The following is a 25066-nucleotide window of genomic DNA, read 5'->3' on the forward strand; positions in this document are numbered from 1 at the left end:
TTTGTCTTAAATGTAAAAGTGTCATTTTGCATGGCCATATATTAACACATTTTAAAAATATTTAACTGCAAGTGGCCACATCACAACCACTGAAATCTTGGTTACATTAGACCAGTGTGAGATTCAGCACTAATTCAATTTCACTTTATTTGTCAGAATATTTCTTTACAAAAAAAAAAAACCAATGCAACTTTGTTCACTTATCTGTGCCAGTGATTTATACCAACAGGTAATGTCATTGCATTTCCTTTGTATTTAATGGTTGTGAGGGAGCTTTAGTAAAGCTTCAAATCTCCACTGACTGAGTCAATAAGCGCAGCAGGACCAGGACCGATGCCGAGCACCGTGCGGGAGCCAGGGGAGATTTGTGTCCTGCCCGCATCCTGTATCAGGCTGACAGGCAGCTTCATCTCCTTGGCGAGCCCCAGGAGCTGAATCAGGGTGTCCTCGTCCGGGGCCTTCACCACCACTTTAGGCTGGCCGCAGTACTCCCACATCTTAAGGAGCTCAGGGTTCCTACGCTGCACTTGCTTGTAGGCCGCTACGGCCGCGTGGGCACACTGGGCTGCCACCTTCCCTTTGCCCATCTTCAAGTCATTGCGTACCACCATGATCATCTTGAACTCCCCTCCTTCACCCATCTCCAACGCTTCGGTCGAGCCGGACCCCTTGCCGCCAAACAGACATTTGGGGAATGGACCCAAGTGGCCACCCAGCTGCCAACCCAGGAGGAGCCCGCAACCCAGTCCTGCAGCGACACCCATGCCCAGTGGACTTTTGAGCATGTCCAATGGACGCTGGAGGATGTCCATGTTAAACCTGGGGTACAGCAAATGAATACATGCATTAGTTTCTCAAACTCACTTTTCTGCAGGAACATTTCAATATTAGTCAGACCCTCATAAAATATTTTAGTTGGACACTCGTCATGGGAAATTGTGGAAATAGGAGGATGTACAACAATGAAAGTTGTCTCTTAATAATTAACAAACATTGGGGTTAAGAGAGTTTGGAATTGGACCTTTTAGGATGGATGAGTCATGGCTGTGCAATTTTCAGCGAAAGGAGCAATATTTATCTAAAAAATTATACTATTTTGGATCTTGCAATGTTTATAAATTATCCCAAAAAGTTTCTTTTCACATACGAGTTGCCCACGTACAGAACATTTTTCAACCCTACTCACAGTTGACTCCAGTTCATCTTGTATTTCTTAATGGAATCGCACACTTATATTATCATTGCAGAGATCTTGTTCTAAAAAGTTGTCTCAATGAGACTAAAATTATTCACTGTATACGGTTAATGAATTTAGATAGTCTCTTCCGTTGAATGGCGGTCAACTCCGCGAGCTAACGTTAGCTTCTGTTAGCGCTTACAAACATTTCGTCAGTAGCACATCGGTCTCTATGACAGTGGCGCCGACGTTAAACTCGCTCGTAAACATTTATTCACAGGACATTCGAAAAGTTACTCACTCAAATCTGCTCCACGTATTAACTACCAAATAGGCATGAGCCGGGTTTCTTCCTCTGTTCTTTTGAATCGTAGAAAGACATGCTAGCGCCACCTCGTGTATTGGAGGTCTTACCCTTCTTCTTTTCCTAATCTTTGACGGGCAGAACAGCGCTATCTATCGTACTGGAGAGTAATCTAACGAGAATAAAATCAGAATTCTGACTTCAAAGTCAGAATTCTGACTTTATTCTCAGAATTCTGACTTTATTCTCAGAACTTTATCTTGGATTGCTTTTTGGACAAATGTATTTTTGTTAGGCAAAACCCATGGAGAACTCCCAACTCTCAGAACCGCCCCAGGGCAAGTAGTCTGCTTATTTATAGAGCTTTAATTGAACTGTCTCGTGTGTTTCGTGCCAGCCTAATATGAACCTTTTGTCTTGTTTTATGTCTTTTTGCAGCCTGCTCCAGCTCCACACCCCTCCCAATGGAAAGCTTGAGGGTTTTTTTGGGTTTTTTTGGCATATGTGCCTTATCTCCTCCATCGCCACACCCCAACATTTAGAGATTTGGCCCACTGCTCTCAATGTGCCTGTGACTCCATAACACATTTATCTAAAAACGTTGTATTGTGCCATGATTTCATAATTAATTAAGTGTTCCATGCTTATCTTCAACTATGAAAGCTTTCTGCCACGCATTAGACCTCTCAGCCTGAGGTTTATGTGCCCTGTATTAGCTTTCCTCTCTCTCTCGCTCTCTCTCTCTTTTTCTCTGAGTAGTTACTCATCAGGTCTGAGTTGTTTTGGTAGAAAGCAGTTGCGCAATCAAGTGCTAGATTCGTGCTGCGCTGCATCACGCATGTTGACATGGATCTGTTTTCAATATACAGACAGTAATTTAACAGTGAAACTGTCTACCGCAGTATGATGAAGCACATTAACTAGATTTGTTGTTGACGTGTGTGTTTTGTGTGCACAAATCCGCTTGCATCAAATGAATAGCTCCTTTCTTGTTGACAGTTCAAGTGGTGGCATGTTTTAAATGCCAAGAGCTTGCTTCAAAGGCATGCCATTGCAGTAACGCATGCGATTCGAATGAGACCACTTTGCCCATTAACGCTAAATAAATAATTTTTGCAAAAGTTTTGGACATTAAAGGGACAGCTCTGTCCCGACTCACGTTGAATTGTTTGAACATATAAATTTCTCCCACCAATTCCTTTGGTATGGGACATTGAGCACACATCTGACCTTGTGGAGTTATTTATTTTTAAAAATATATTTATGGCACAACCTGAGCCTGGCTTTGAATCTCAAAGCATAGCACATTCAGCTACAAGGCTGGAATGGGATTGATTTACAAAAGTGATAAAGAATGAAGAGCGGTACTAAAAATTACTTGTGAATATTAAGCAAAACAAACCAATAAATATGAATTTCCTGTAAAGTGCTATCTTTATGGAGTTTATTGTTTTGGGGGTAAAAGAACTGCAACAGAAATCTTGAATAACTAAATTATGTTAACTTGTGCTGAAAAAACTACTTTAATTCAAACTAAAGATAAAGTCTAATCTGGAATTGCTAGTTTGTACCACTGACAGAGCTAAAGGGGGGGCCATGGGGGCTCTGCCTCCCCTGAAATATGCTTGGTCCCCCAAGTGTCAGGCCAGATAAATGACTTTTGAGTCTATCCCAATTTTTCAGGCAATATTTAGTATAGTATAGTGAATGTTTATCAGCAGTTTGGGGGGTTTGTTTGTGCTCTTTATTGTTTTGCAGCCTTCTTGATATGACTACTCCCCAAAGAAAAATCGTACCTCTGCCAGACAAAAGTGTTCATTTTGTTTGCTTTCACAATCACATACCCAGCCGGGGAAAAAAAAAGACTCACATTACAGATAGACAAGGGTTGACCTTGACGGTTTTGGCGCTGTCAACTCATAAGACCTTCTGGTTCATTGTTTAGTCTTCCTCATGAAATATTTAATCCTGCGCAGGAGAGGAATCTGAGGACACGCTTATCATTTTCCTGTCATTACGCTTCATCTTGCATACTGATAGGACTTGTGTTTTCTCCATTAGAGATGCCGTTGGAGGTCAGCAGACTAAAGAAATTTCCCGGGCTGCACGGCAAGTATTTTACAACATTGTGAGGCCCCCGGGAAGGTCAGCGCGTGCGCTCGGGGAGGCCTCCTCTAAGTGTGTGACGACAAAGTGTTTATTTTGTAAACGACAAGAGGATGTGGTGAGCCACAAGCACCGCGAGCAGCGTACTCTGAGAGAGGCAACATTTTCAATCACGTGTGCTTCTCAAGGATACGTGAGAACACAACAGGTTACTCGAGAGAATTCGAGGCATCTGTTGTTGTATAGCTTTACAATTTCTAACACATGTACAGGCTGAAGATGTGAAGGATAGTTCTGGAACAGATTAAATCTTTTGATATGTAATATCCACATCTGCTTGGTAAAATTTTGCAGATTAATTTATAGTGTATATATATATATACATATATATATATATATACATATATATATATATATGTATATATATATATATATACTTCACCTTTTAGTTTTGTCTGTCACTGAGTAAAAATATGTTTTTTTTCTCAATTGAAAAAAAAAAACCCTGCAGTATGTTTAAAATTAAATTGAGGTCCATTTTGACAGCCCTCAATGGCCAGTTCAAACCGGTTGAAATCAGTCAAGTTAATTATCAGACGACCAACTCGGTAAACACGGAAACACCTCGACTTCTGCTTGCATATCGTATATTATTATAATGCACACCGTAAGGGGAACCACGCTATTTCCAAATCAAATCAACTTTGTTACTGGTGAGTACTGACGTATTTGTTTTGCAAACATTTATATCTACCTGCTGTTCAACGACTTTTACGTGCAACAGGTGTTCTGGCGTCCCGCAAGCGAATGAAGCGTTAAAACAAAACCAAATATGTATCCATATGAAATCATTAAGGGATATTGCTATTAATTTGAGGGCGAATTTGATGCTTGCATAAAGATACGTCACTCTAGCATATTGATAAATGATTGTCGAAATGAAAGTTTCCATTGTGGGGTGTTTTATTACAAGCGCACCTGAGACCAACTCCAAACTTTTTTTTTTCTCATTTTGTTTGTTCTTATTTTACTGAATGTTTGACGCTTGCACGGTGAAAAGTAGTGATGGATGCTATTGAACACCCCAAATTAGACCTCTGTGATAATCACACTTTGATTATGTGATAGAAAAAACAATCACCAGTTTGATTATTGAATTGCTGAAAACTTTATACTTATTCAACAGAACAGTCCTCGCAAATGAGTGTTCCTTTGCTTTTTCGATGAGCCATAGAGTTAATGTTTAACTTTTTACAAAGTTTGGGCTTGCCTATCTTTTGCTTTTAATGGTCAAAATAAATTACCGGAGACATTAATATCAGAGAGTGAATGAAAACCCTCCGGCTGGCCTCACCTACTTTTTTTTCCTTGCCAAAACCTGTCACACTTTGAAACTTTTATGCTCCCCCCTTCCTTCCTCGGAGATGTTGTGCAACGGCTTCTTAGCGACCACACTCTTATTGTTGGCATGATATTTTCCAGTAGCCGGCCAGCAGAGAGCGAGCCTGGACGTATTGTTTTTGTTTTGCTGGGTTTCCCGGGAAGTTGATCTTCTCCCGTCAGAGCCCATTTCCAACCCGGCCACCTCACTTCCAATAATCCCACGCGAGCAAGCGATGTAAACAAAGATATAGATGGCAGTGATCATATTCCAGGGAAGCAGAGCTCTTTGCTTGTGTTATTATGTCATATATATTATGCCTTCATGAGTTGTGTAATCTCATCTGTCAGTAGACAGAATAATGGAGCTGTTCTTGTGTCAGTGGGTTGAACACTCGTAGCCTACGGCCCTGTCCTTTAAATTCAAAAACAACAACAACCTCTGTCTCCTAAGGTCTCTCACTCACTCCCTCTCTCTCTCTTTTTCTCCACCACTCACTTGCCCTCTCCCAGCCTTTAAAGTTCCGTTTGGTACACTTTCACTCTACCTTCTCGCACTCCTCCGTCTCTGTCCCTCCCTTTCTCTCAGTGGTACCCCCACCCCTCTTTTTCTTGTCTTCCTTGTTTTGCTCTCACTCTGATAGCGTGTCCCTGCCATGTGCTTGACTGTCCCTCTCTCTGGCCTCGACAGTTTGCGCTCTACGTGAAGACGAGAGGTTGGCCTCGGCATCCCCCTTCCTTTTTTGGCACGACCTCGCTCGGGCTCTTTCGGTAAGACAACATTTTTCTCCTCAACGTGTTGTGTGATGTCGTTCACTTGCTTCTGCGTGTGATGTTGCTGCTGTGACGCAGCTCTCGAAACAAGGTCATGGTGGTGGTGGTGCTTTTGCCGCGTGCATGAATTTCAGAGTGGGGGGCACACGTGAGTCGGGGCTGCACTGTTTTGACAGGCAGTTCTAGAACAATCGCACTCGCTGACCCCTCTGACTGAATGCGCACGAGGATAAAATGACTCTGGCGCCCGCCTCCCACAATTCTGCCCCCCCCAACCCCTGTCACTCACTCACCCTCCTTTCTGTGTTCCATCTCTACTTTCTCCATCTCCTGAGAGTTTTTTTTTTTGCTCTTTATAGCAAAGGAGGTCTTGCACTGTTGATTAGATCAAGTGAGCACAGACATCTGCTTGTGTTTGCTGCTCTGGCTCCATCTGTCATTAAAGCTGTCAGACTTATGTAGCCTCGCCCGCTAGACCTGAAGTGAAACCACGACGTGCTGTTTGCTCTTTTTAAATGCCCAAATAAATAATTCCCTCCCACATGCAATCGGAGTCGAGGCTGGCTGACTTTTGGAGATTTCAAAGCAGAATGTCGCCGTCTAGCGAGTGTTGTTGCTACTGCAGCTTTTGGTGTCATTGGGTTCATGATGAAACTCTGTGCTCCTTGCTGGGGCCGCCCTCATGCATTTTTTATGAATTGGATTGTTTTTAAAGCAAGATTTTTTTTTTTCGTTTGATCCTCCAATAGATCAGGTTTATGTGGATGTTTTCATTGCGTTTTATTGCATTTTTGCCTGAAATTGAGTCAACATTTTGGAGATATTTTTGTCCATTTAGACACAGTTACAATTGTTTGGATAGATTAAATATATTCAAATTGATTAACTTACATATGGGTCTGGTGTTTTAATGAGGCTATTTTCTAAAGTAAGTCAGAATCAATTATCTGAAGAATTTTGTCGATTGAGTGGAATTAAAAACCAACCCTTACACTACTTATTTGTAATTGGCTGTAACTAAGATACAGCCTCAGTTTGTGGTCTTAGGAAGAATTATTAAGAACAGGCGAGCTATGAGAAGTTGAGCAACATCCATGCCTTTCAGGCAACGTTATTGCACTCAATGTCACACTGGCTTGAAAACAGGAGTTCCGAACCTTCAGAGATCTTTTTCTCCTCCGTTAGAAATGCATGCACTGTGTAACAATGAATCAATAAAATAGCTTAAATATCGCCAAGTGCAATCCATGATATAAACTGAAGGCAATTAGCAGAAAAAATTAAATGTATGTCATTTACTAATTTATTGCAATTGGACTTTTATTGTTTTTACAATCTACTTAATACAATAGTGTGATATGAAAAGAAAATTTCAATACCCACCGTATTATATAATAATTGTTTATTCGGTGTGGCGTGTCAGTGCTATGTTCCTACTTGATCAGTAGAGGGTGCCAGAGAGCTTCAAATGGGTGATGAGGGTTATCCAAGCAGGGTGCGATCACCATGGCAACTTGACCTGTCTCTCTGACCTGTTGACTCGTGAACCCTTCTCAATCTAAGGACATTTCATGGAAAGGGGAGATAAAGGATCTCGCAAAACAATATTGTCGTGGTATGCTCAAATTGATAGTTGTTGTAAAATATAAAAATGTCTGCACAGCTCTGTTTTGTTCCTGATTCGAGCTTCCACAGCATCAGTGGGATCTTATTGATCTTATTAATCGATATATCAAAGAGAAGGCTACCAAATAAATCAATTAGTTTAAGGATGAGAAGAAAACCCATCCCTAACTGATGACACATCCATCACCCATTACAGCCCAGATTTTTGTGTCGTAAAGTGTTGACATTTCTCCAGTAGAGGGCGTTGCAAATCCTGAATTACCTAAGTGGACAGTGTGGTGCCACTTGTCTTCTTCCTTGACTTGTGAAGTCTATGGTCCGTGCATCCTGCTGAGACTGCTGGAGATGATTGTACATGGGCCAAACAGGTTCTTAGAAAGAGATTTAAAAAAAAAACAAAAAACAAACATGCATTCATGCGTAGCGAAAGAAAAAGCACACTTATTGGCATTACATCAAGTGTATTTTAACCTGCTGTTTCCCAGGGAGGAGGTTCGTGGGTAGTGAATGCTTAATTTACAGACCGTGAAAACGATAAAATAGAGCAAGAGCACTGCCGGGATCTTGTTTCACTTTGGGGCCCCACAGAGCTTGAAAGCTCACTTGTACAGGAACCTTGTTCCTGTACATCGTTATTTCTGCGTTCAAGCATTTCTTTGGAAGCATCTTGGGAATAAGGACGTTCTTATATATTTTTTTATTATTATTATTTTTTTTACAAACCTCTACAGATAATTAAGCCTTGCTAACTCACAAGTTACATTAGTTAGATTTTTCCACAGCTCACTCCTAAATTTAGGCATTGATTGTTGTCAATTGCAGCTCTCAGTATTAAAAGTCGTTTTATTTGTATTTTTTTCTGTAAAAAAAAAAAAAAAGAAAATAGATAAGAGGCAAAATTGCTATCATTCACGTTCATGACTTTTTCGTCTTCATCCTGTCATAGAGCTGCCTAAATGTCTTACGCATCTGCACCAAGCTCTCATCCATTCATTGGATTCATGGCTTTGCAAATATAACATCTCGGGCATCCCAAGCATGTCTGCCTCGCCGTCCTTATTACCGCATGCCCGCTCATGCACACACAGATGAGCGAAAGAAAGAGAAAGGGAGCAAAAACATAAGGCACACTTAATTGTCCGTCTTTGTTAGTCCAGAAAAATCAAGTTGAACCAGATCAGAACAGATTATCTTTTTTTTTTTTTTTTAAACGTCAAATATTTGAAGACTGTCGTTTCCAACTGAAATTTATGAGTGAGTGCGTGTCTCTGTGTATGTGTTTTAGTGAAACAAATGAGTTTTAATAATGTTATACTTGATACAGTAATATTTTATCATATTAACAGCAACCTCTGAGAGGGGGGCATATGTACTGTACAACTCTGGTGGAGAAAAAAAGGTAGGGCAGGTTCATTTTCACTGGCACGCTTGTAACAAAAAAAAAAAATCCCCCCAGAATGCTGCAACGCCCAAATTTTCAAAAGTTTAATTGTTACAAAAAAATCAAAGTTCAAGACTTGCTCAAAACGTGAAATGTTGGAAACTCCACAAAATGGCACAAAGTGGGGAAAACCCTGCCCTAATTAGGCACGCATGGTAAACGGACACAATTTAGTGGAACAATGCAGCCTGGATCCGTCGTGAAAAATCAACGGAGAACTCAACGAATCAATCTAATCTTGACACAACAGCCTTCATGAAAGTTGTCAATATTTTGAAGCGTAAAGTGATCTTTGTTTTGATTTTCTAGTTATCTTGTTTCCATAATGTGCACACAACAGAAACGCAATACTAGCATCTTTAATATTTATATTGAACTGTGCTTAAAATATGTAAATATATTACATGATATAGTGCTCACCAAAACTATTCTGGCACTACTAGTGAAGAAAACAAAAATCCAATTGTATTTTTTTTTTTTTGGTTGCAAAACAACGTTATTCTAATGTTTGAAAGGAATTTAATTTGACCTTTAAACATTTTCTTCTTTTCTACCACTAACCTAATGATCATTTGAATAATCGTACTTTCAATTACTCCCGAAATAATCGTGATGACTGTTTTCTTCCATAATCAAGCAGCACGTTTCCCCTTTTTAAGTCTGCATTGTAAAGGTCACACAAAAATACATTTCAGATTTTTTTTTTGTCTGAATGTTTGTAGGTGCGAGTCTCCCTTAAGTGTAAATCCAGAGACCAATGTGTGTGTCATCAAAAGGAGTTGCCTGTCTGTCCAAAGACATTGCTCACACACCATTGCTCTCCCCTCCCACATCTGTCAAGTCTTGTCCTGCCTCGCCTAATTTAAGTCCGGTACTTGGTTCTTTCTCCAGCCCAGTTTAGCCAGATTGCTTTGGCGCTCCGTTGCGTAATGCCAAACTGCCCCAAGTGCGTCACAAGCACCCTTTGGAGGCGCGCATGTGTGCATGAGCTTAAACAAACGGATTGCAGAGTTACACTGGCCCCCTTTGTGGCCCAGTCAACTGTTACTAACCTGTTTGATTACATCCGTCAATCATCCAAATCCATTCAAATGACTGTACAGTGTGGAAGGGACTTGCAAAATTACAGCCTGATCACGTTCATCATCTCACTTGATTCATTGTCATTGTGCCTAATTGTACTTCAACCAAACTTTGCACAGTTTGACCTTTTTATCATTTTTTTTATATGAATCACATTCTAGCATTTAGTCAGAATTGAACCTCTTTTAAATAAAGCCAGCTAGCTTTTTTAAATATATATGTATGAAATAACACGTCAAGCTAGCCACGCTGTTACAAATCATGTGTTCATCTCCTCTCTGACTTGGATAGAAAATATGTGCAAGCAGCATTGAAATAAGTCGGAAAGGTTTATCAGGTCAAGATCACAAAGCTGGCAAGTCCACAACTTGCGTAAGAAATCCATCCCACGCCTCTTTCCTGTCGCTTTCTCACGCACAACTATAATTACAAAAGGGCCATCGATATGATTTGAACCGGACCTCTCAATGTATGATTCAAGTATGTCTCATCTGGTGTCGTGACTAAAGATCATTTTTACATTATTACTGTATCCTCGTTAAAAAAAAGGAGGAATAAAAGTGAAGCACATTTTTAATATGCTAAAAAAATCTATGAATATTCAATATTTTAGTTTTTTATTCTCCATCATGATCATTAATTTCACCCTTGCTGTCGTTTAAGTCCAGCTATCGTCTGTGTTTGCCCCCAAACACGTACTTAGTCTGACCCTAATAAACTGCATTTTTTTTCTGTTTTGTTGTCAGTTTTCACAATCTGACTCTGTGTCACTGTGAGCATGATGGCAGGATGGTCCTTCGCTGACTCAAAACTATTTTTACTAGCGGATTCACTCCTGTAATGTTTTTGTTGTTGTTTATTTTCTCACCACTTTCCCTTCTTCTGTGTCTCTCCACACAGTTTTTATTCTTGAATTCTCCCAAGCTGCTCCTGCCAAGCAACGCTGAAGTTTGAGCATGAAGGCAGAGGAAGAAATCCACCGACTAACTGTATCTGTGTGCGTGTGTGTGTGTGTGTGTGTGTGTGTCTGTGTGTGTGATATCATCAGTCTGCAAGTGTTTATGCGGGTGAGTACCTCTTGCCAGTTATACTTAGTAAAGTTTGCAGACAACAACTAATCCAAGTGTCATTATGCTTGCCCTTCAAGAAGCACACAGATTAAAAAAAAAAATTATTTAAAAAGTTTATTTTGGTCACAGAGGCAGATGTGTGTGCAAGTGTAGCTTTAAGATTCAAGGGAAAACCCAAAAGGTGCTAAGAGTTTCCCCCAAGTGGTTTCTCACTTTTAACCAATTGTTGCATTTGCATCAGCAGCAAATGAGGATTTTTGCCAGTTCATTTATATTGCCCGTAATTTTGAGCCATGTTGAATGTTCTCCAGCTCCCTGCAAATGTTAACAGTTTCAAATGATCACAACATTACTGGGAAATGACCATGTCCCATCAGCTGTGGTTTTCTTCAGAACAAGTCTGATGACGAGGTTTTCGGGAGCTCCACACGATGGTGATAGCTGCATGCATAAATAATTGTTGTTTCGTGAGAAGAAGAAACAAAAAAACATAATGGTCACAGGGAATAACTAAAAAAAAGTGAAAATACATTAAAAAAAAAATACTTGAGTGGATGTAAGTGGCTGGAGAGTTCTGATTCTCAAATAATTTTTGTTTTTTGTCACTTTCAAAGGCGCTTGCTAAAACTCCATTTGAGCTTTTTGAGCCACACAAGTACAATAAATCCAAATCTCATGTTTCCCCGTGTGCAGACAACACTGATCCTATACTAAATGTCAGCGTATGTTTGATTTACAGCCACAATGTGTTCATCATTATCAAATCAAAGAAAGAAAATCCTTTGTATTGTCATCACACACGAGACGGTGCTGCTCGAATTCAAAACAATTCAAATTAAATCCAATTAAAAACAGGTCACCTTCTCGACACCTGTGGAAACAACAAGTTTTGGGGAGGTCCCTCAAGTTCTCCATCTCCATACAACTGTTGGGTTCTCCTGGTATGGAAATGCAAGCTTGAATGTCTTTTCTTCATTTCTGTCCACGTACGTAAGAATATCATGGTAACATTGTTGGTGGGTCGTAGCGCTCACCCCCCCGTTTTACAGCTCCGCTGTGGCAGGAAACATCAAAGTAATGAGGTGGACGCGGACCTTCATTTCTTGGCGGCTCTTTTCATTGTGTTAATTGAGGCCCCTCGCTCTCACCTTCTCACCTTTAACACCCCTCCTCCTCCTGTAAAGATTTAGTCCCCCTCAAATCACTTCCTCTTTTTGCCCTCGTACGAAGGAAGCCTCCCCAAAATCACAGCGGCTCCTTTTTTTATTTTTATAGCTACGAGCTCCTTTTAGTGTATCAGAACCTTGGTGCCTTCACACCCAACTGGGCTTGTTAGCACTTCCTAAACTTGAACTTTAAAACTCTAAAAGCAGGGATGCGACATTCCACACGTGCATAGCAGATTGACGATTTGCTTGACGTTTTGATTCACACGTTTGAAATCTGCCGGTCCGTTCTGTTTTTCTGTTATATCTGGCCATTCTTTTTGAGCCTCCTGCTCAGTAGGTCACATCTGCCTTTTGAATTGAGATTTATCGACACGGAGAGTGCGTATTGTCTGCACATGATGTCAGTCAGCGCTAAGTTAAGGATAAACAGTCGAGCATTAATTTCTACAAAAGCTTCCGCCTCACTTTATGACCCGGACAGACAATGACTCAATACTGAGTTATTCGGAGCCAAACTCTGCTGGCGTAGGTGATAGCGTGCCTTTTCAGCCCATCATCATCTTCATCTCTATTTTTCCATCTTCTCCTTCTCACGTTCCTTTATTTTGGCATCAGCCGTCTGCTCATTCCGCATTCCATTGTTATTTTGTAAGCAATCAAACATTGATCTTAAGTAAGCCCGCTTGCGGACAAAAGCTTTAGCCAGCCACACCTCGGCACGTGACTGCTGTGTGCTTTCACAACTTATGACTCAGCGAGAAAGTTCTGGAATTCAATTGAACTGACACCACTCATTTATATACATTCATGTATGTACTGTATGTAGCAATTAATCTACAATAAAATAAAAAACTCGACAAAAATGTAATGTTAACCAAAAAAAAAAAGAGCATCATTGTGTTAGAATTGGCTTCAAAACAATTTTGCATGGTTGGCGTACGGTCCTGCTAATTAACTTTATTAATCCGAACAATGACATCACACAGGAAAGTGTAAGAGATATTTTTTTTTAACGGCGTGACTTTGGTCGCACTCTTGTCGTGATGCAACAACAGCATCTTTTGCGCATCCAAGCGAGAGCAGATTTGAAGTGACGTTGCATGCTGCCGTCTTAAAACACACCCGTCGTCTCGCTCTCCCTCTTCCTCTCATTCTTTTTTTTTTTTTTTTTTGTCCCACTCTTCCTATGCGCCTATTCTTTCTCACGCACTGTGTTCATCTCCCACTGTGCATTACTGGCTCGCTGATGATGTGTGGCAGCAGGGCAGCCCCCGCGCCCGCCCGAGCGTTCTCCTCGTTTGATTGGACGGCATCTGGATGCGCGTTTACACGATTCGTATGTTTCCATCTTTTCCAAGGACATCTCGGAGCACCACTCCGTGCGTTACCTTTTTTCCGCCACGTTTGAGGGGGGAACGGAGGAATTCATCCGTGGATGATGGATTTGGACACAAATCTTTGATCTCAGACTCTACCGGATTAAGAGTAGTGGGACGCTTTTTGCGTAGCACCAACTTTGTGTCCTCACGTCAATTGCCCACAACTGCTTTGTCCCTTTTTTTTGTTAGGTGGCAGCATCTTACGGTGTTTCTGCTAGCCTCCACGTGCCAACTTCCCGCCATGTGCGATGCCCAGCGTTCGCTCGGGTTTATTTTTTCACCACGTCTATTTAGGAATAGTGAAGTCATGTCTTTTTCGCGAAGGCTCCAGCCAGCCGCTTGCTTATATCAGTGGCTCTAAAAATGTGCCGAAGTTCAGCGTCATCCCCAGATGGGAATGTGTGACGGCGGCGAGAGTCAAGAATATGAAATCTAGGAATTTCCTGTGTGGAGTCCGGTTGCGAAAGGGTTAAGAGGCTGTGAAATGTTGATTGCCAACTCCCAGGATTGTATCTCCTGTAACCCAAATCAGGGCCATCTGCACTGGGCTGGGCGTATGCTTGCCTGCCTGCCCGCCTGCCTGCTTGCCTGCCTGCCTGCCTGCCTTCCCCCCCTGGCCTAGTGCAAGTCAAAGGCTCACTGTGCTGTGGTTTGCCCGACTGGGTCACGTGACTTCTCTGAAAGTGCCCCCTCCCTCCTCCTCCCTCTTTATTTCCAGTAAACCGTTTGAAAGGAGGGGGGTGACTCAGAGTAAAACCAGCTTCCTTTTAACCACAGCTTGTTAAAGAATTTGTCAACGTGGACTCAGGGGTACATTTTTTGTGGGAGGGAGTGATAGGGCTTCTCATTTTCTTTTCTTCCTTTTTTTTTTTTTTTTTTTTTTGGGAAACGGGACAGACAATTAGATTGCGTCAGGAGTGCTTAATCACGCCACTTCCTGCGCCAGAGAGAGCGAGCGAGAGCAGGCTTGTCAGGAGTTAATAAGATGAACTTTTGTCGTCTTTGCGGCGGGCGCACGCAACTGCTGCCGAGACGTGTGTCGTCCGTGTGAAAGACTTTCATTGAGAAAAAAAAAAAAAAGCACAGTGAGGGCGAGGAAATTGTGTGTGGGTGTTGACTTGTGTGTGTGTGTAGGTTATGCATAGATTTTTCCTTGTCTCCCACTTATGTTTTCCACATGGATTCTTGTCTAGCTACTGCTTATCAATCTTTCTCCTCAAAAATATTTGTATGATGTAACCATAAAGAGTCTACAGGAAGCACTTTCTGGTATGCAATTGAAAAAAAAAAAAGATGCCTAATATCACATTGAGAATCTTGATGCATGATGATGACAAGCTGCCACTTTTTGAAATAAAGACACCTTTTTCTTATTAATGCTTTGTGGTTACCGCCGCTTCAGGTTCATAAAACTCTGATTCCTCCCTGGGGATTTTGTTTTTATCAACTGTCGTCACTTGGCAACACAGATGTTCAGACGGTATTAAAAGTAATGTTCCCCCTCTCTTGCGCCCTCACAAATTTAATATGGGACTTGCCTCTCCCCATGTCGTCAAAAGGTAATATTGCCTCGTGGCTACGAAGAGACAAAATGGCATGATGTGGTATCTACTCACATGATTAATTGTTGGATAATCGTTTTAGGAGAAGCTTGGGGGAGGAAAAAAAGACCATCGCCTGCGTCCACCACGTGTGTCATCCCCGTTTGATGACTACGCCATTTTGCTGAGCGTATCATCTTCGTCCGAGCTTGAACCAAAACCATTATCATTTTAATGACAATGCAGATGTGACTGCTAACCCGCAAGCCACTCGTGATGGGGTGTCAGGGTGCGGAAAGAGGGGGGCGGATTTTAGGCAAGTTTGGCAAACGGCCTGGCTAAGATGGTGATTTTCTAACCACAGAGTCTGGATGTCTGAACCAGAGCCATCAAAGATAGAGAGAGGCTTCTTCAGGGAGGGAGACAGAGAGAAATCCCTCCCCAGTAAATCACCATGTCATACACACATGCCTGAGGCAATACATTCATGCTCTTGGTATGAGCCAAAAAGTCCCACGCTGAATGCCAGCCACGCATGTGTCAGGAAACAAAATGGGGTGCCAATGGTGTCACCACAACACGGATTGGTTCTGCAGCACTTGTCAAGGTGTTTTGGAGCCAGGCACCGTCCTCATTGGTTCAGCTGTAAACCACCCATGCACATTCCTTCCTTCCTCGTCCGCCAGCTGAACGCTGCTCGCTCCCTTTCTTTCTTGCTCGCTCACAAACACACCAAAATACATGCGAGCACACACATATTGACTCGCGCACGCACAAAAGGGGACAGGCTGAAATTCAAATGATATGCCTGTCGGAGGAGAAAGCATCTCCATTGGACACGAGCGGCGTCTGAAATTCAAATCGCAAACCAATGAAATGCCGTGTCCATTTGCTCCCCCCCCTTCCATAACCTTATTAGGCGACCTCCCATGTCTGTCAGATTTCCTCTCCACTGGGTTGCACCCTGTGTACCGTGTCATCAGTACTGTACTGGTTTTGTTGACCATATTAGGTCAGATCTTGTATTGCCAGCCCCCTCCCCTTTTTTTTTTTTTTTTAATTAACTTGATGCTTCGGAGGCTGAGGCCTTCGATTTTGAACAAAAACAAAATCAATTTGTTTTCCCTGACCTTTATATAAAACATTCTTGTCTTCTATAAAAGTTGTTTTTCCATCTCTTCCTTTTATAGTGTCTTTGTTGTGCTGTTGTTCCATGTAAAATGTGTTTATATAAATTCAATCACTCCAGCCAAGCACCGCAAACTGTTCAGTTCATTTTGTAATGTTCTAAATCAACAAACACATATTTGCTGCCTAAAAACAATTTAAAAACTCAAAAACATGACTACTAATCTCTTGTTCTTTGTTTGAAAAAATATGTTGCTAAACATAACAAAAAAGTCACTTTAAAAAATAAGATCTATATATTATAGTCATATTCCACATTTAATTTTAATGAACTAGTGCACACTGTATTATTACCTGTCTACTTTAATTAGCACTTTCAGAAAATCAATTTTCTGTATTTAACTTTGTAGTATCTATTTTTATGGTGAAAATTAGATCTGTACATTTATTTCATGAAAAAAAAAATCACCAACTAAATTGTATTTGGGATGCAGTTTTTAAAAGGATTTTATCAATAATGGCAGTAAAAAAATAAATTTAGTAGCCTAAAATGAACAGCATAATTTTAATATTTCATGAATAATCAATTTTATTTACCTTCATGTTGACGGAATGATCCAAAAAAAAGAATGTTGGCAATTGTCTCTTAGTGCAAGGCCACCTGTGTTCCCAGAACTAATATGAGTCAAATCCAAAAAGATTAAGGCTCCCTTTCCCAGAAAAAAAGGTATATTGGGGAAAGATCTGTGTCATTGCTGTGAAAAGAGGCTTTGTGGAGCTGTCAGAGGAAATCAGACATTTCATACCAGAAGAATTTGTGAGTCAGTCTAATGACAAAAGTCTTTTGTTTCATTCCCGCAACCTTGCAATTAAACATTGGCACAGGAGGTAAAAAAGATGTGTGATAAACACGATTAATTATTCGAGTACAATAACGTATCATGTTCATCAATTCAATCAACTGCCCCAAAGCTTAATAAGTGATTACAAAACATGTCTAGGATCATTTCTTTTGATTGACATCATTTAAGCACAAAAAGCAGAAACTGATGTATTTGAACAAATGAAAATAATTGTTCATTAATTTATTCAGATCTAAATTCATTCATTTTGCATTCCCTTGCCATTTTGTTTGACCTTCTTGAACAAAAATTTACATTTGAAAATGTGGAAAATTATCTATAATAGTCTGAATGATTTAGTCCAATTTTTTCTTCATTTTAGTGGACTTAATCATATCAAAGCAATATTTTTCAGATGTTTTTGAAACATAAATATTGACAATCTTCAGTTACCATTTTTAAGGAGTCTTTTAGTCAGACTGAAAAAGAATCCTTAAAAATAGTCAACAAAAAGACAAGACAGCATTAACTTCCATAAACGATTTAATATTTTAGTTTTCATGTCTTTCCTCTTTTTGGAGAGGAGAATCTAATCTTTCCTAGATTAAAATAGAAAGATGTCTGTGTGCATTTCAAATTTTCTGCCATTATTCGTTTCATCATGTTATGTGAGTGTTTTTAGAAATAAAATAGAGAGCTTTAATATTGGTTTAGAACCTTTAAACTGCAAATAAACAGCAGAGGAAATTGTAGCCGGGAATAAGCCTTGAATTCCACCCTTGTCACCTTTTGCTCTTCATACATATTGTATTGTTACTGACTGCTGATGAAACTAAACAAAACTAAAAATTGATGTATGAAAAACATTTATTTATAAGTATCTAATAAAATGTTAGCATTTATTAGTATTACCGGTTTTCTGGCTGAATTTTTTTTTTATTTAGCTCCCCAAGTTATTTTAAAGATCATTTGAAACTCATATTCTCTGCAATAAAGATTCTGTGATCAAAAGCCATGTCATTAAATTCTCCTAAAATATGAATGTAAAGTTTAAAATATCCTCACAGTTTGACACTTTCTTCTTTTCAGGACTTTGCACTGCAAATTGAAGCAACCAGGTAGAAAGTCATCGAGAAGGTCAGTAAAACTAAAATCCAATCTTCTTCTTCTTCTTCAAAAAAAAAAGAAAAAGTATTTTCCTTCTTACCATCTTTAGTGTGGAATGTATAAAAATGATGCTTTCATATTCAAGGCCCACATTTAGTCTAAAAAATGTATCATGTTAAGAGTAAAAAAAAAAAATCTTCAGCAAACATCAATGTATAGCAGAGAGGAATGATGTTTTAGAAGTGGCAGGACTTTTTGCTGATTTTTCTGCCATTTTGCATCCATATTTAAAGTTGTTGTAGTGGTAGGTAGGGGTTAAATTGTAAATCAAAGTTGCTCACTCCACTTCCGTCACGTAGAGACCCGTTGTAAGGCTGCCATTTTGTCGAAGGCTAAGAAGTCAGCCATTTTGTGCATTGCTCACTGCACTGGTCAGACTCCAGATTGTGAAACGTCTAGGAAAGAAATATATTCAAACTTACCCTTTAAAGAAAGTGCTGACAAAGACGAATTGCCTTGATAGATCTAATCTGGGATTATCCGTAAAGTATTTGCAGTATGTCTGATGACCGTCAGGAATTTAACCGTGTTTCTTGGGCTGGACTTTGTTCATTGTCGCGGGTTGAGAAAAGTTGAACATATTTGCCTTATTCATCATCACCGGCAGAAGATATTGTGCTGGTCCTGAGTACGGGGCCGGGGTGAATGGGTGAACTTCATCAACAAGAGCTGATGCGGAGGAACATTGTTTGTGGGAGGTGATGGAGAAAGGGAGGGAGGAAGTGCTAGTCATGCACGCTCATCATGCTTCATCATACTGTATGAGAGGAGATTATACCCGAGGTGTGCCCCTTTCTGTCTCATGGAAAGAAAGACGCTCTCCAACGTGTCTGCTGATGTTCCTTTTCCTCACGCTCTGGTTCTAAATCCACCAAAGTTTGCTTTTGTACCTGCTTCAGGTGTGCCCCGTTTTTGTTACGCGTTTGCTCCACCTCTTCTCCTTCTTAAATGCCATGGGAATGGGTGATGTCATGGAAATCGACTTTTTGGGATGGCTGTGAGGTGTGGCAGAGACGCATCCGATATGGCTCTCCGAAACGTAATCCTCCCTGGAACTTTTGTCTCCATTTTAATGCGCTGTGGAATTGAATAGCTCTGTGGCCACCTTATTGTCATTTCAGCAAAAAAAGTACGGATGCGATACTTCATTGTGTGTGTGCCAGAGTGATGAGTGGTTTTATTATTATCGTCAGTAAAGCGCATCGGCGAATGATTGTCACCATCACTTGCCAGCTTTATTCAAGATAATCAGAGCAGAGTTGATTTTGATGTCTTCGAAAGTTAAATTCACTAAATAATAATTGATTATACAAGGCCATCCAATAAAAAGCCACTTATGAGTTGTTTATGTGCCTTTTGACACCTCAGGAGTACAATAATACTGAGGAGGGGACTTTGTTGAACGTCTCTCCCCGGGCCTCGCATTTCTCCTGATTTTTAGGATGCTGCTTGTTTCGATTCAAAGTGTGAAATTCCACTATTTTCACCTCAAAACAAAAAGAACGGGCAGTTGTACAGGAAGGAGGCAGGTCTGTACGTCGAAGTGTCTTCTCATCTCACATGTGGTGGCCATATATTAGTTCAGAATCATAAGAAAGCAAAATCTTGTCCAGTTCATACAGTTAATGTTTGATTTGTAAATAAAATTCCAGCTGTGTTTGTCTGGCTGGCTTTAAAATCAAGAAATGGCGGTGTACGTACGAAATGATAGCTGTGCCGACTAATCGGAAGACAGTGATGTCACGGCCCCATTCAGTCGTGCTCGACCTGTGTTTTGGAGCGACCTCGTTCTGGAAAGCTGTTTCATTATAGCGTCACGATCTCGAAAAAAAATTATCCGGCCAGTTACAGCCCTTCAAACATCGTCCTGATGTTTTTACCTGCTCATCGTTTATCATCTACTCTAATCTTGTATCCTTAAATATTGATCATGAAATTTATTCATAAGGTCCTTCAATGGACCTGGAGCTTTAAAAGAAAAGGAAAAAAAATCAACTTGCCTAAAAGTACGATTTGTTATTGTTTTTGATCTCCCGATTTGTTTGTGCTCAGCATTTTTGGCAAGGTGTCATGAAAGAAACTGCGTGAGTAACTTTTTGATTTTGCAACTCTTGGCGTTCATTTTGACAGTTTGCTTGTTCCGCCTATGTTTGGTTCTACTGGTTAAAAAAAAAAAAAAAAAAGATTGATATTACGCTATGAGAGTGTAAATGCTTATTCATCTTGAGTCACTCATGCGTTTGTGTGGCAGTGGATCAATGTGATTTATTTGCTATAACAAAATATTGTTTAGTGAAAGTCCCCGGTGAGATTAAGAAAGTAAAAGGTTGTCTAGAAAGCTGTGTACTAATGTTACCAATAAATAATGAAATTTCCTCCGGGCGGTCGTAATGCTAATGTGGATTTCAAATTGTTGTTTTGTGTTGAGTCAGGGAAAATATTGATTTGTAGCTTTCATAGAAGAATCACGCAAAGAAATGAAAGAACTACACGTTACTTTATCAAATTCCAACGAAGCACGATTAGATGTTCTGCTTAGCTGTTTTTTTTTTTTTTTTTTGCACCATCATTACATAAAATGGAAAATTCTCGATGTCTTGTGTGTCATTTAATACACTTGTCCCTGTAATTCGTCGGTATATATTTAGTATCGCTGGAAAGCCTGGGTTCTGGACTCCAATTCAAAATAAGTTCTTGTGGGTTCCGAGGGCTCCTTTTTTTTTTTTTTTTTGCACAACTTGACTTTGGGAGCTGAGGTTGCTGTCCATGTGTTTGTGAAGACCTTGTTGTCACTTGTTGTGATTTTTTTCCTTAAACAAAACTCCCAGCTTGGCTCACTGGTCGCCTTTCTGTCCTGACTGGCTTGGTGACTAAGCAGGAATCAGACCAGACAGGAGTTGGCCTCCAGACCCCCTCTGCAGCAATGACACATCCTGCGCTCCATCCTAGTAGTATGGGCAAAGTGTGACATGATATACGGCCAGTGTGCCCCCCCCCCAATGTGTGTCATACATCCCAAAGCTTTTACTTCTCGCTTGCTGGGCAAAAGGGCGTCATCATATTTTTGAAAGATCAAGCGGTCGGAGTCATGTAACGGTGACCTCGTCCTGCTACTCATCCTCTGACTTGCTAATTGTGTTTGTTATGTAGTGTGCAGAAATGAGTATTTTGGATTTTGTCTGTGTGTGCTTTCCGAAAAAAGTACCTAGTCTGGTGTTGAGCGTGACAGGACCTTTTTGAGTCCGTGTGGCATTCAGGTAATTTATGTTCTTCTTCTTTGTAAGCCGTAAAGGTCACGCAGGGTAAGGAGCGGCTTTGAACTGAACATTGGTGTTTTTTTTTTTTTTTTTTTGGTCGTGTTGCGTTCTTCTTTGGCGCCGCAATAGCGTGCTAGGTGATTGATGACTTGGATTTTTCCACTGAATGACTGAACATTTTCTGTCTGCTTCACGAGATTAGATGCTCTCGGTTCTTTAGAAGAGGCCTCATCTCTGTTTTATCTCTCACGAGACATTGCCGTTACTCTCTTAGCTTCTTCTCTAAGGGAAGATCCAGCCCAAAAAAGAAAAAAGGGCTGTGTTTCTTTGTCCTCAGATGGAATGCCTTTGTGTGACCTTTTGAAGCAAAAAAAGCCGTATTTTGTCTGTCGCCGAATCGGGATGACTGACTGGTCTGAACAATCGGCCCGTAGCTTTGTGCCGTTACGATGCACCGAGCTGTCACAGGTTCTACCCAAACTGGTGAAATTGAAAATCAGCTCAACAGAAATGCAAAATAGGGAAAAATCCCCCTGCACAGACACAGCTCAAGATGAGTGAAAGTTTTTTTTTTTTTTTTTTCTTTTTTACGCAATCAAATTGTAGCCTTGATAATGGCTGTGGGGGCTCGTTGCTGCCATGACTGATATCCTTGAAGAAATGCCAGGGCCAGCAGCTTGGAAACTGCCTTTGACACACCTGCGGGTGGGAGTGACATGCACTCCTGCACACACAACACACACACACGGAACCAATGCAGCTGCTTTCTTTTTTGGAATGGGCATTTCTCGCATTTGCGTTGTCATTCAGTCAATATTTGAAATAGACGACCATTGCGTATACAATAGCTGCATCTGAATTTTTTTTTTTTTGTGATCTGCATCAAAACTATTTTGACCTCAAATTGTTACTCGAGTTGAAAATAAACCGGTTAGCTGGTTAGCTGCAGTTCATTGAGCTGAAGTGACAGTTGATTGGTTATTGACAGTTCCACTCTGACTCACTTCCTGCTGTGGCTCGACGGGAAGTTTCACTCCTTCCCCTCAATAAACCATCTGCCACACCATTGATGATGCCGCCGCCGCTCTCACCCTTAACCGCAAATCTTGGGTGCCAGCCATTCATATTTAACCCTTTAGCTTAGTTGCGTGTCGGCTTACGTGCAGGTGCTGGAAAAAAAGGCCAGCACCTTGTACGTATTGCAGCCGCATCCGCCTACCTTGCACATCAACAATTCATTAAGCTTGCAGACACAGACACACACAAACAGTTTTCCAACAGTCCCTTTTCATTTAAAGCAATTCATCCTTTAATTTCAATTAATTGTGGGATTTCAACATCTTTACATTGAAATTAATTCAGATTATTATAGTTTTGCCAAATTATAGAATGCCGTATCTTTTCAATTCAATAGGTTGTTGTCAGGAAAGCAAGCAATGCCATCAGTCTTTTGTTTTTGGTAAAAAAATAACCTTGGACTTTTGAACTTGCAATTCATTCTTACGGAACAGGCAGCTTCCTCCTTCCTTGTTTGCTTATATTTAATGGAAATCATATTAATCCCTGAAACCAGTCCTACTCAGATATTTTCATCTCACAAACACTCCAAAACTGTCAACAAAGTTTCAGTGGTTTTTAGTTAATTTTTTTTTTTTGAATGTTTCCAGATGGGGGTAAGTCTGGAACTTACTAACATGATTAACATATTAAAGTATTTTTGTCACCAAACATAATGAGGGGAAAGTGTGATTTTCCCCCCCACCCCCAATCAGGCAATGAAACTTTTTTTTTGTCAAAAAAGAAACAAAATCTGAGGAGGGGGGAAAAAAAAACTTCCCCTATGTGCATTATCTACTATGGCAACATTTTTACACCATATGGGATTTAAAAAAAAGCTCTTTTGTACAATATGTAAGGTAATCATCTGAAAACCTTCCATCAGCAATGCCTTGATGGTAATAAAGATAATTTTGCTTTGAACTGTTTGCAACGAAAGTCTCCTCATAAGCCTTTTGTGCTGATGGAGCCATGGCGGACGGAGCCCTGTGTCTGATCAGACTTGCATCCTGTGACTAATGTACTTGTCTCCTCTTGAAGAGCGTCCGTGCGTGCGCACTCATCGCTACGCTCAGGAAATGTACTGCAAAGTCCCAAGCAAAACAGCTTTGATCAACATCTGAAGCAGTCACACACCACGGGGTTCTAATGTAGTCTCACGTCTGCCTTTAGCCACATTAAGGAAGCCCAAAAAAAAAAAAGCTGGAAATATTCATTGATAGCCTTTTTTTTTTCTTTTTTTTTTTTCAATCATAATTGGAAATCTTCTTAATCCTAATTTTTTAGATCTGCAAATCACATGGCTTGCACATCTTGCTCTCCTTTAGCTTGTGTATGTTTAAGATGAAGCTGCGGAGATTTGATACTTTTCCCGACAATGAGGAGTTTTGTATTGCTATGATTCACCTTGTGCAGTATTGTAGTCTTTGTCTGCTGTGACTGCACAAGGACTATCATAGTTTCTGTCTACATGTAAAAAAAAAAAAAAACATTCAAACAAAAAGTACCGAGAACATGGCGATGGAAAAATAATATATTTCGATATTTTTCTCCCACGGTATAACGATTAGGATTTAATATGCTATTTTTTTTTTAAGTTCCTCATTCCATATGTTCAACAAAGCAATAATTAATCTGCATTACAGTAAAATCTGATTTATTATACATACTTTTTGTCTCTTAGGTTAGCTGTTCAAATACAGTGCAATGAATTAGTATGAAAAAGGATATTTATTTTCTTTTTGATGCAATCATCAGTATGAAGCAGCTTTTTATTGTGCTTTTCAGCTCATTTGAACTGACTGCTTTCACTCATCCATCTTGATCAAATCAGCGTGTCTTGTATATTGTCTTTGACTAATCCTTCCGACTCCTGCGTCAAGCAAGGTGGCATGCTCACGGAGGGAGAGCGTCATTGACATGCAAGGTTCTGAAAAGGTTAGCCAGTATTAACCGGTGTGCCGGACCATGGGGGGGGGGATCTTCCACGTCTCCATGAGAATGCATTCATTTCCATGTGAGCCCATCTTTAAGGCGGGAGTTCATTACCAGCACAATGGGCCTGCAGATGGCTATTCCTATCTCACAGGGCTTCTGGCATGAGGGGATCACAGCAGGCAGCCCTGCTCACAAGGAGGCCAGAGGAGAGTTATGGGTCAGGGCAGGTCACCGAGGCCTGGCTGGCTGGATCATTCCAGAATTTGCCTTTCAACAGGGAAATGCGGCATAAATACTTTTCAAAATATTTTTGGGACAAGAATGAAAAGATAGCTGCAAACCAGGTAGTGAGACTACGTCCCCTTGTTAGTTTAACCTTGCCCCCTCCCATTTGCTTTCGAGATATCCGTGTAAATAATTGCCCATCGACAGATTTACACATACTTTCGAGAATAAGTGGTAAATAAATGGGGGGAAAAATGTCTGTTTGACCGTCACGGCTCCTATAAATAGTCCCCCTATGAGCAAAAGCTTCCAGTTAACCCAATATGCAGGATTTGTCATCCTATTAGTCACTAGCAGTGCCCGGTCACCTGAAAAGCACCTTGACAATGATGCCATTGATCAA

General features: G+C 40.5%; 1 protein-coding gene and 1 long non-coding RNA gene across 9 annotated transcripts in view; one reads left to right on the plus strand and one right to left on the minus strand.

Annotated features, from left to right (window-relative positions):
* Positions 1-128: 128 nt before the first annotated feature.
* Positions 129-1634, minus strand: ptrh2 (peptidyl-tRNA hydrolase 2). 2 transcript variants are annotated; one of them, XM_088397894.1, is made up of 2 exons: positions 1479-1634; positions 129-819 (listed from the first exon to the last, which is right to left on the minus strand). In XM_088397894.1, the coding sequence occupies exon 2, from the start codon at positions 810-812 to the stop codon at positions 276-278; it is 537 nt and encodes a 178-aa protein (XP_088254020.1). In that variant the 5' UTR covers positions 813-819; positions 1479-1634; the 3' UTR covers positions 129-275. The 2 variants fall into 2 exon arrangements, with proteins under 2 accessions (XP_088254020.1, XP_088254019.1); XM_088397893.1 differs by lacking the exon at positions 1479-1634 and adding an exon at positions 1187-1419.
* Positions 1635-4142: 2508 nt separating this feature from the next.
* Positions 4143-25066, plus strand: part of LOC148386274 (uncharacterized) — a 38029-nt gene continuing 17105 nt past the window's right edge. The window contains exons 1-4 of one of the 7 annotated variants that reach the window (XR_015862983.1): positions 4143-4300; positions 5659-5738; positions 10792-10958; positions 18110-18157. This is a non-coding gene — a long non-coding RNA (uncharacterized LOC148386274). The other 6 variants (XR_015862984.1, XR_015862985.1, XR_015862988.1 and 3 more) reach the window with 6 other exon arrangements.

This window comes from Syngnathus floridae, chromosome 15 (assembly GCF_059516105.1).
Source record: "Syngnathus floridae isolate MCC-2025c chromosome 15, RoL_Sflo_1.0, whole genome shotgun sequence".
NCBI lineage: Eukaryota > Metazoa > Chordata > Actinopteri > Syngnathiformes > Syngnathidae > Syngnathus > Syngnathus floridae.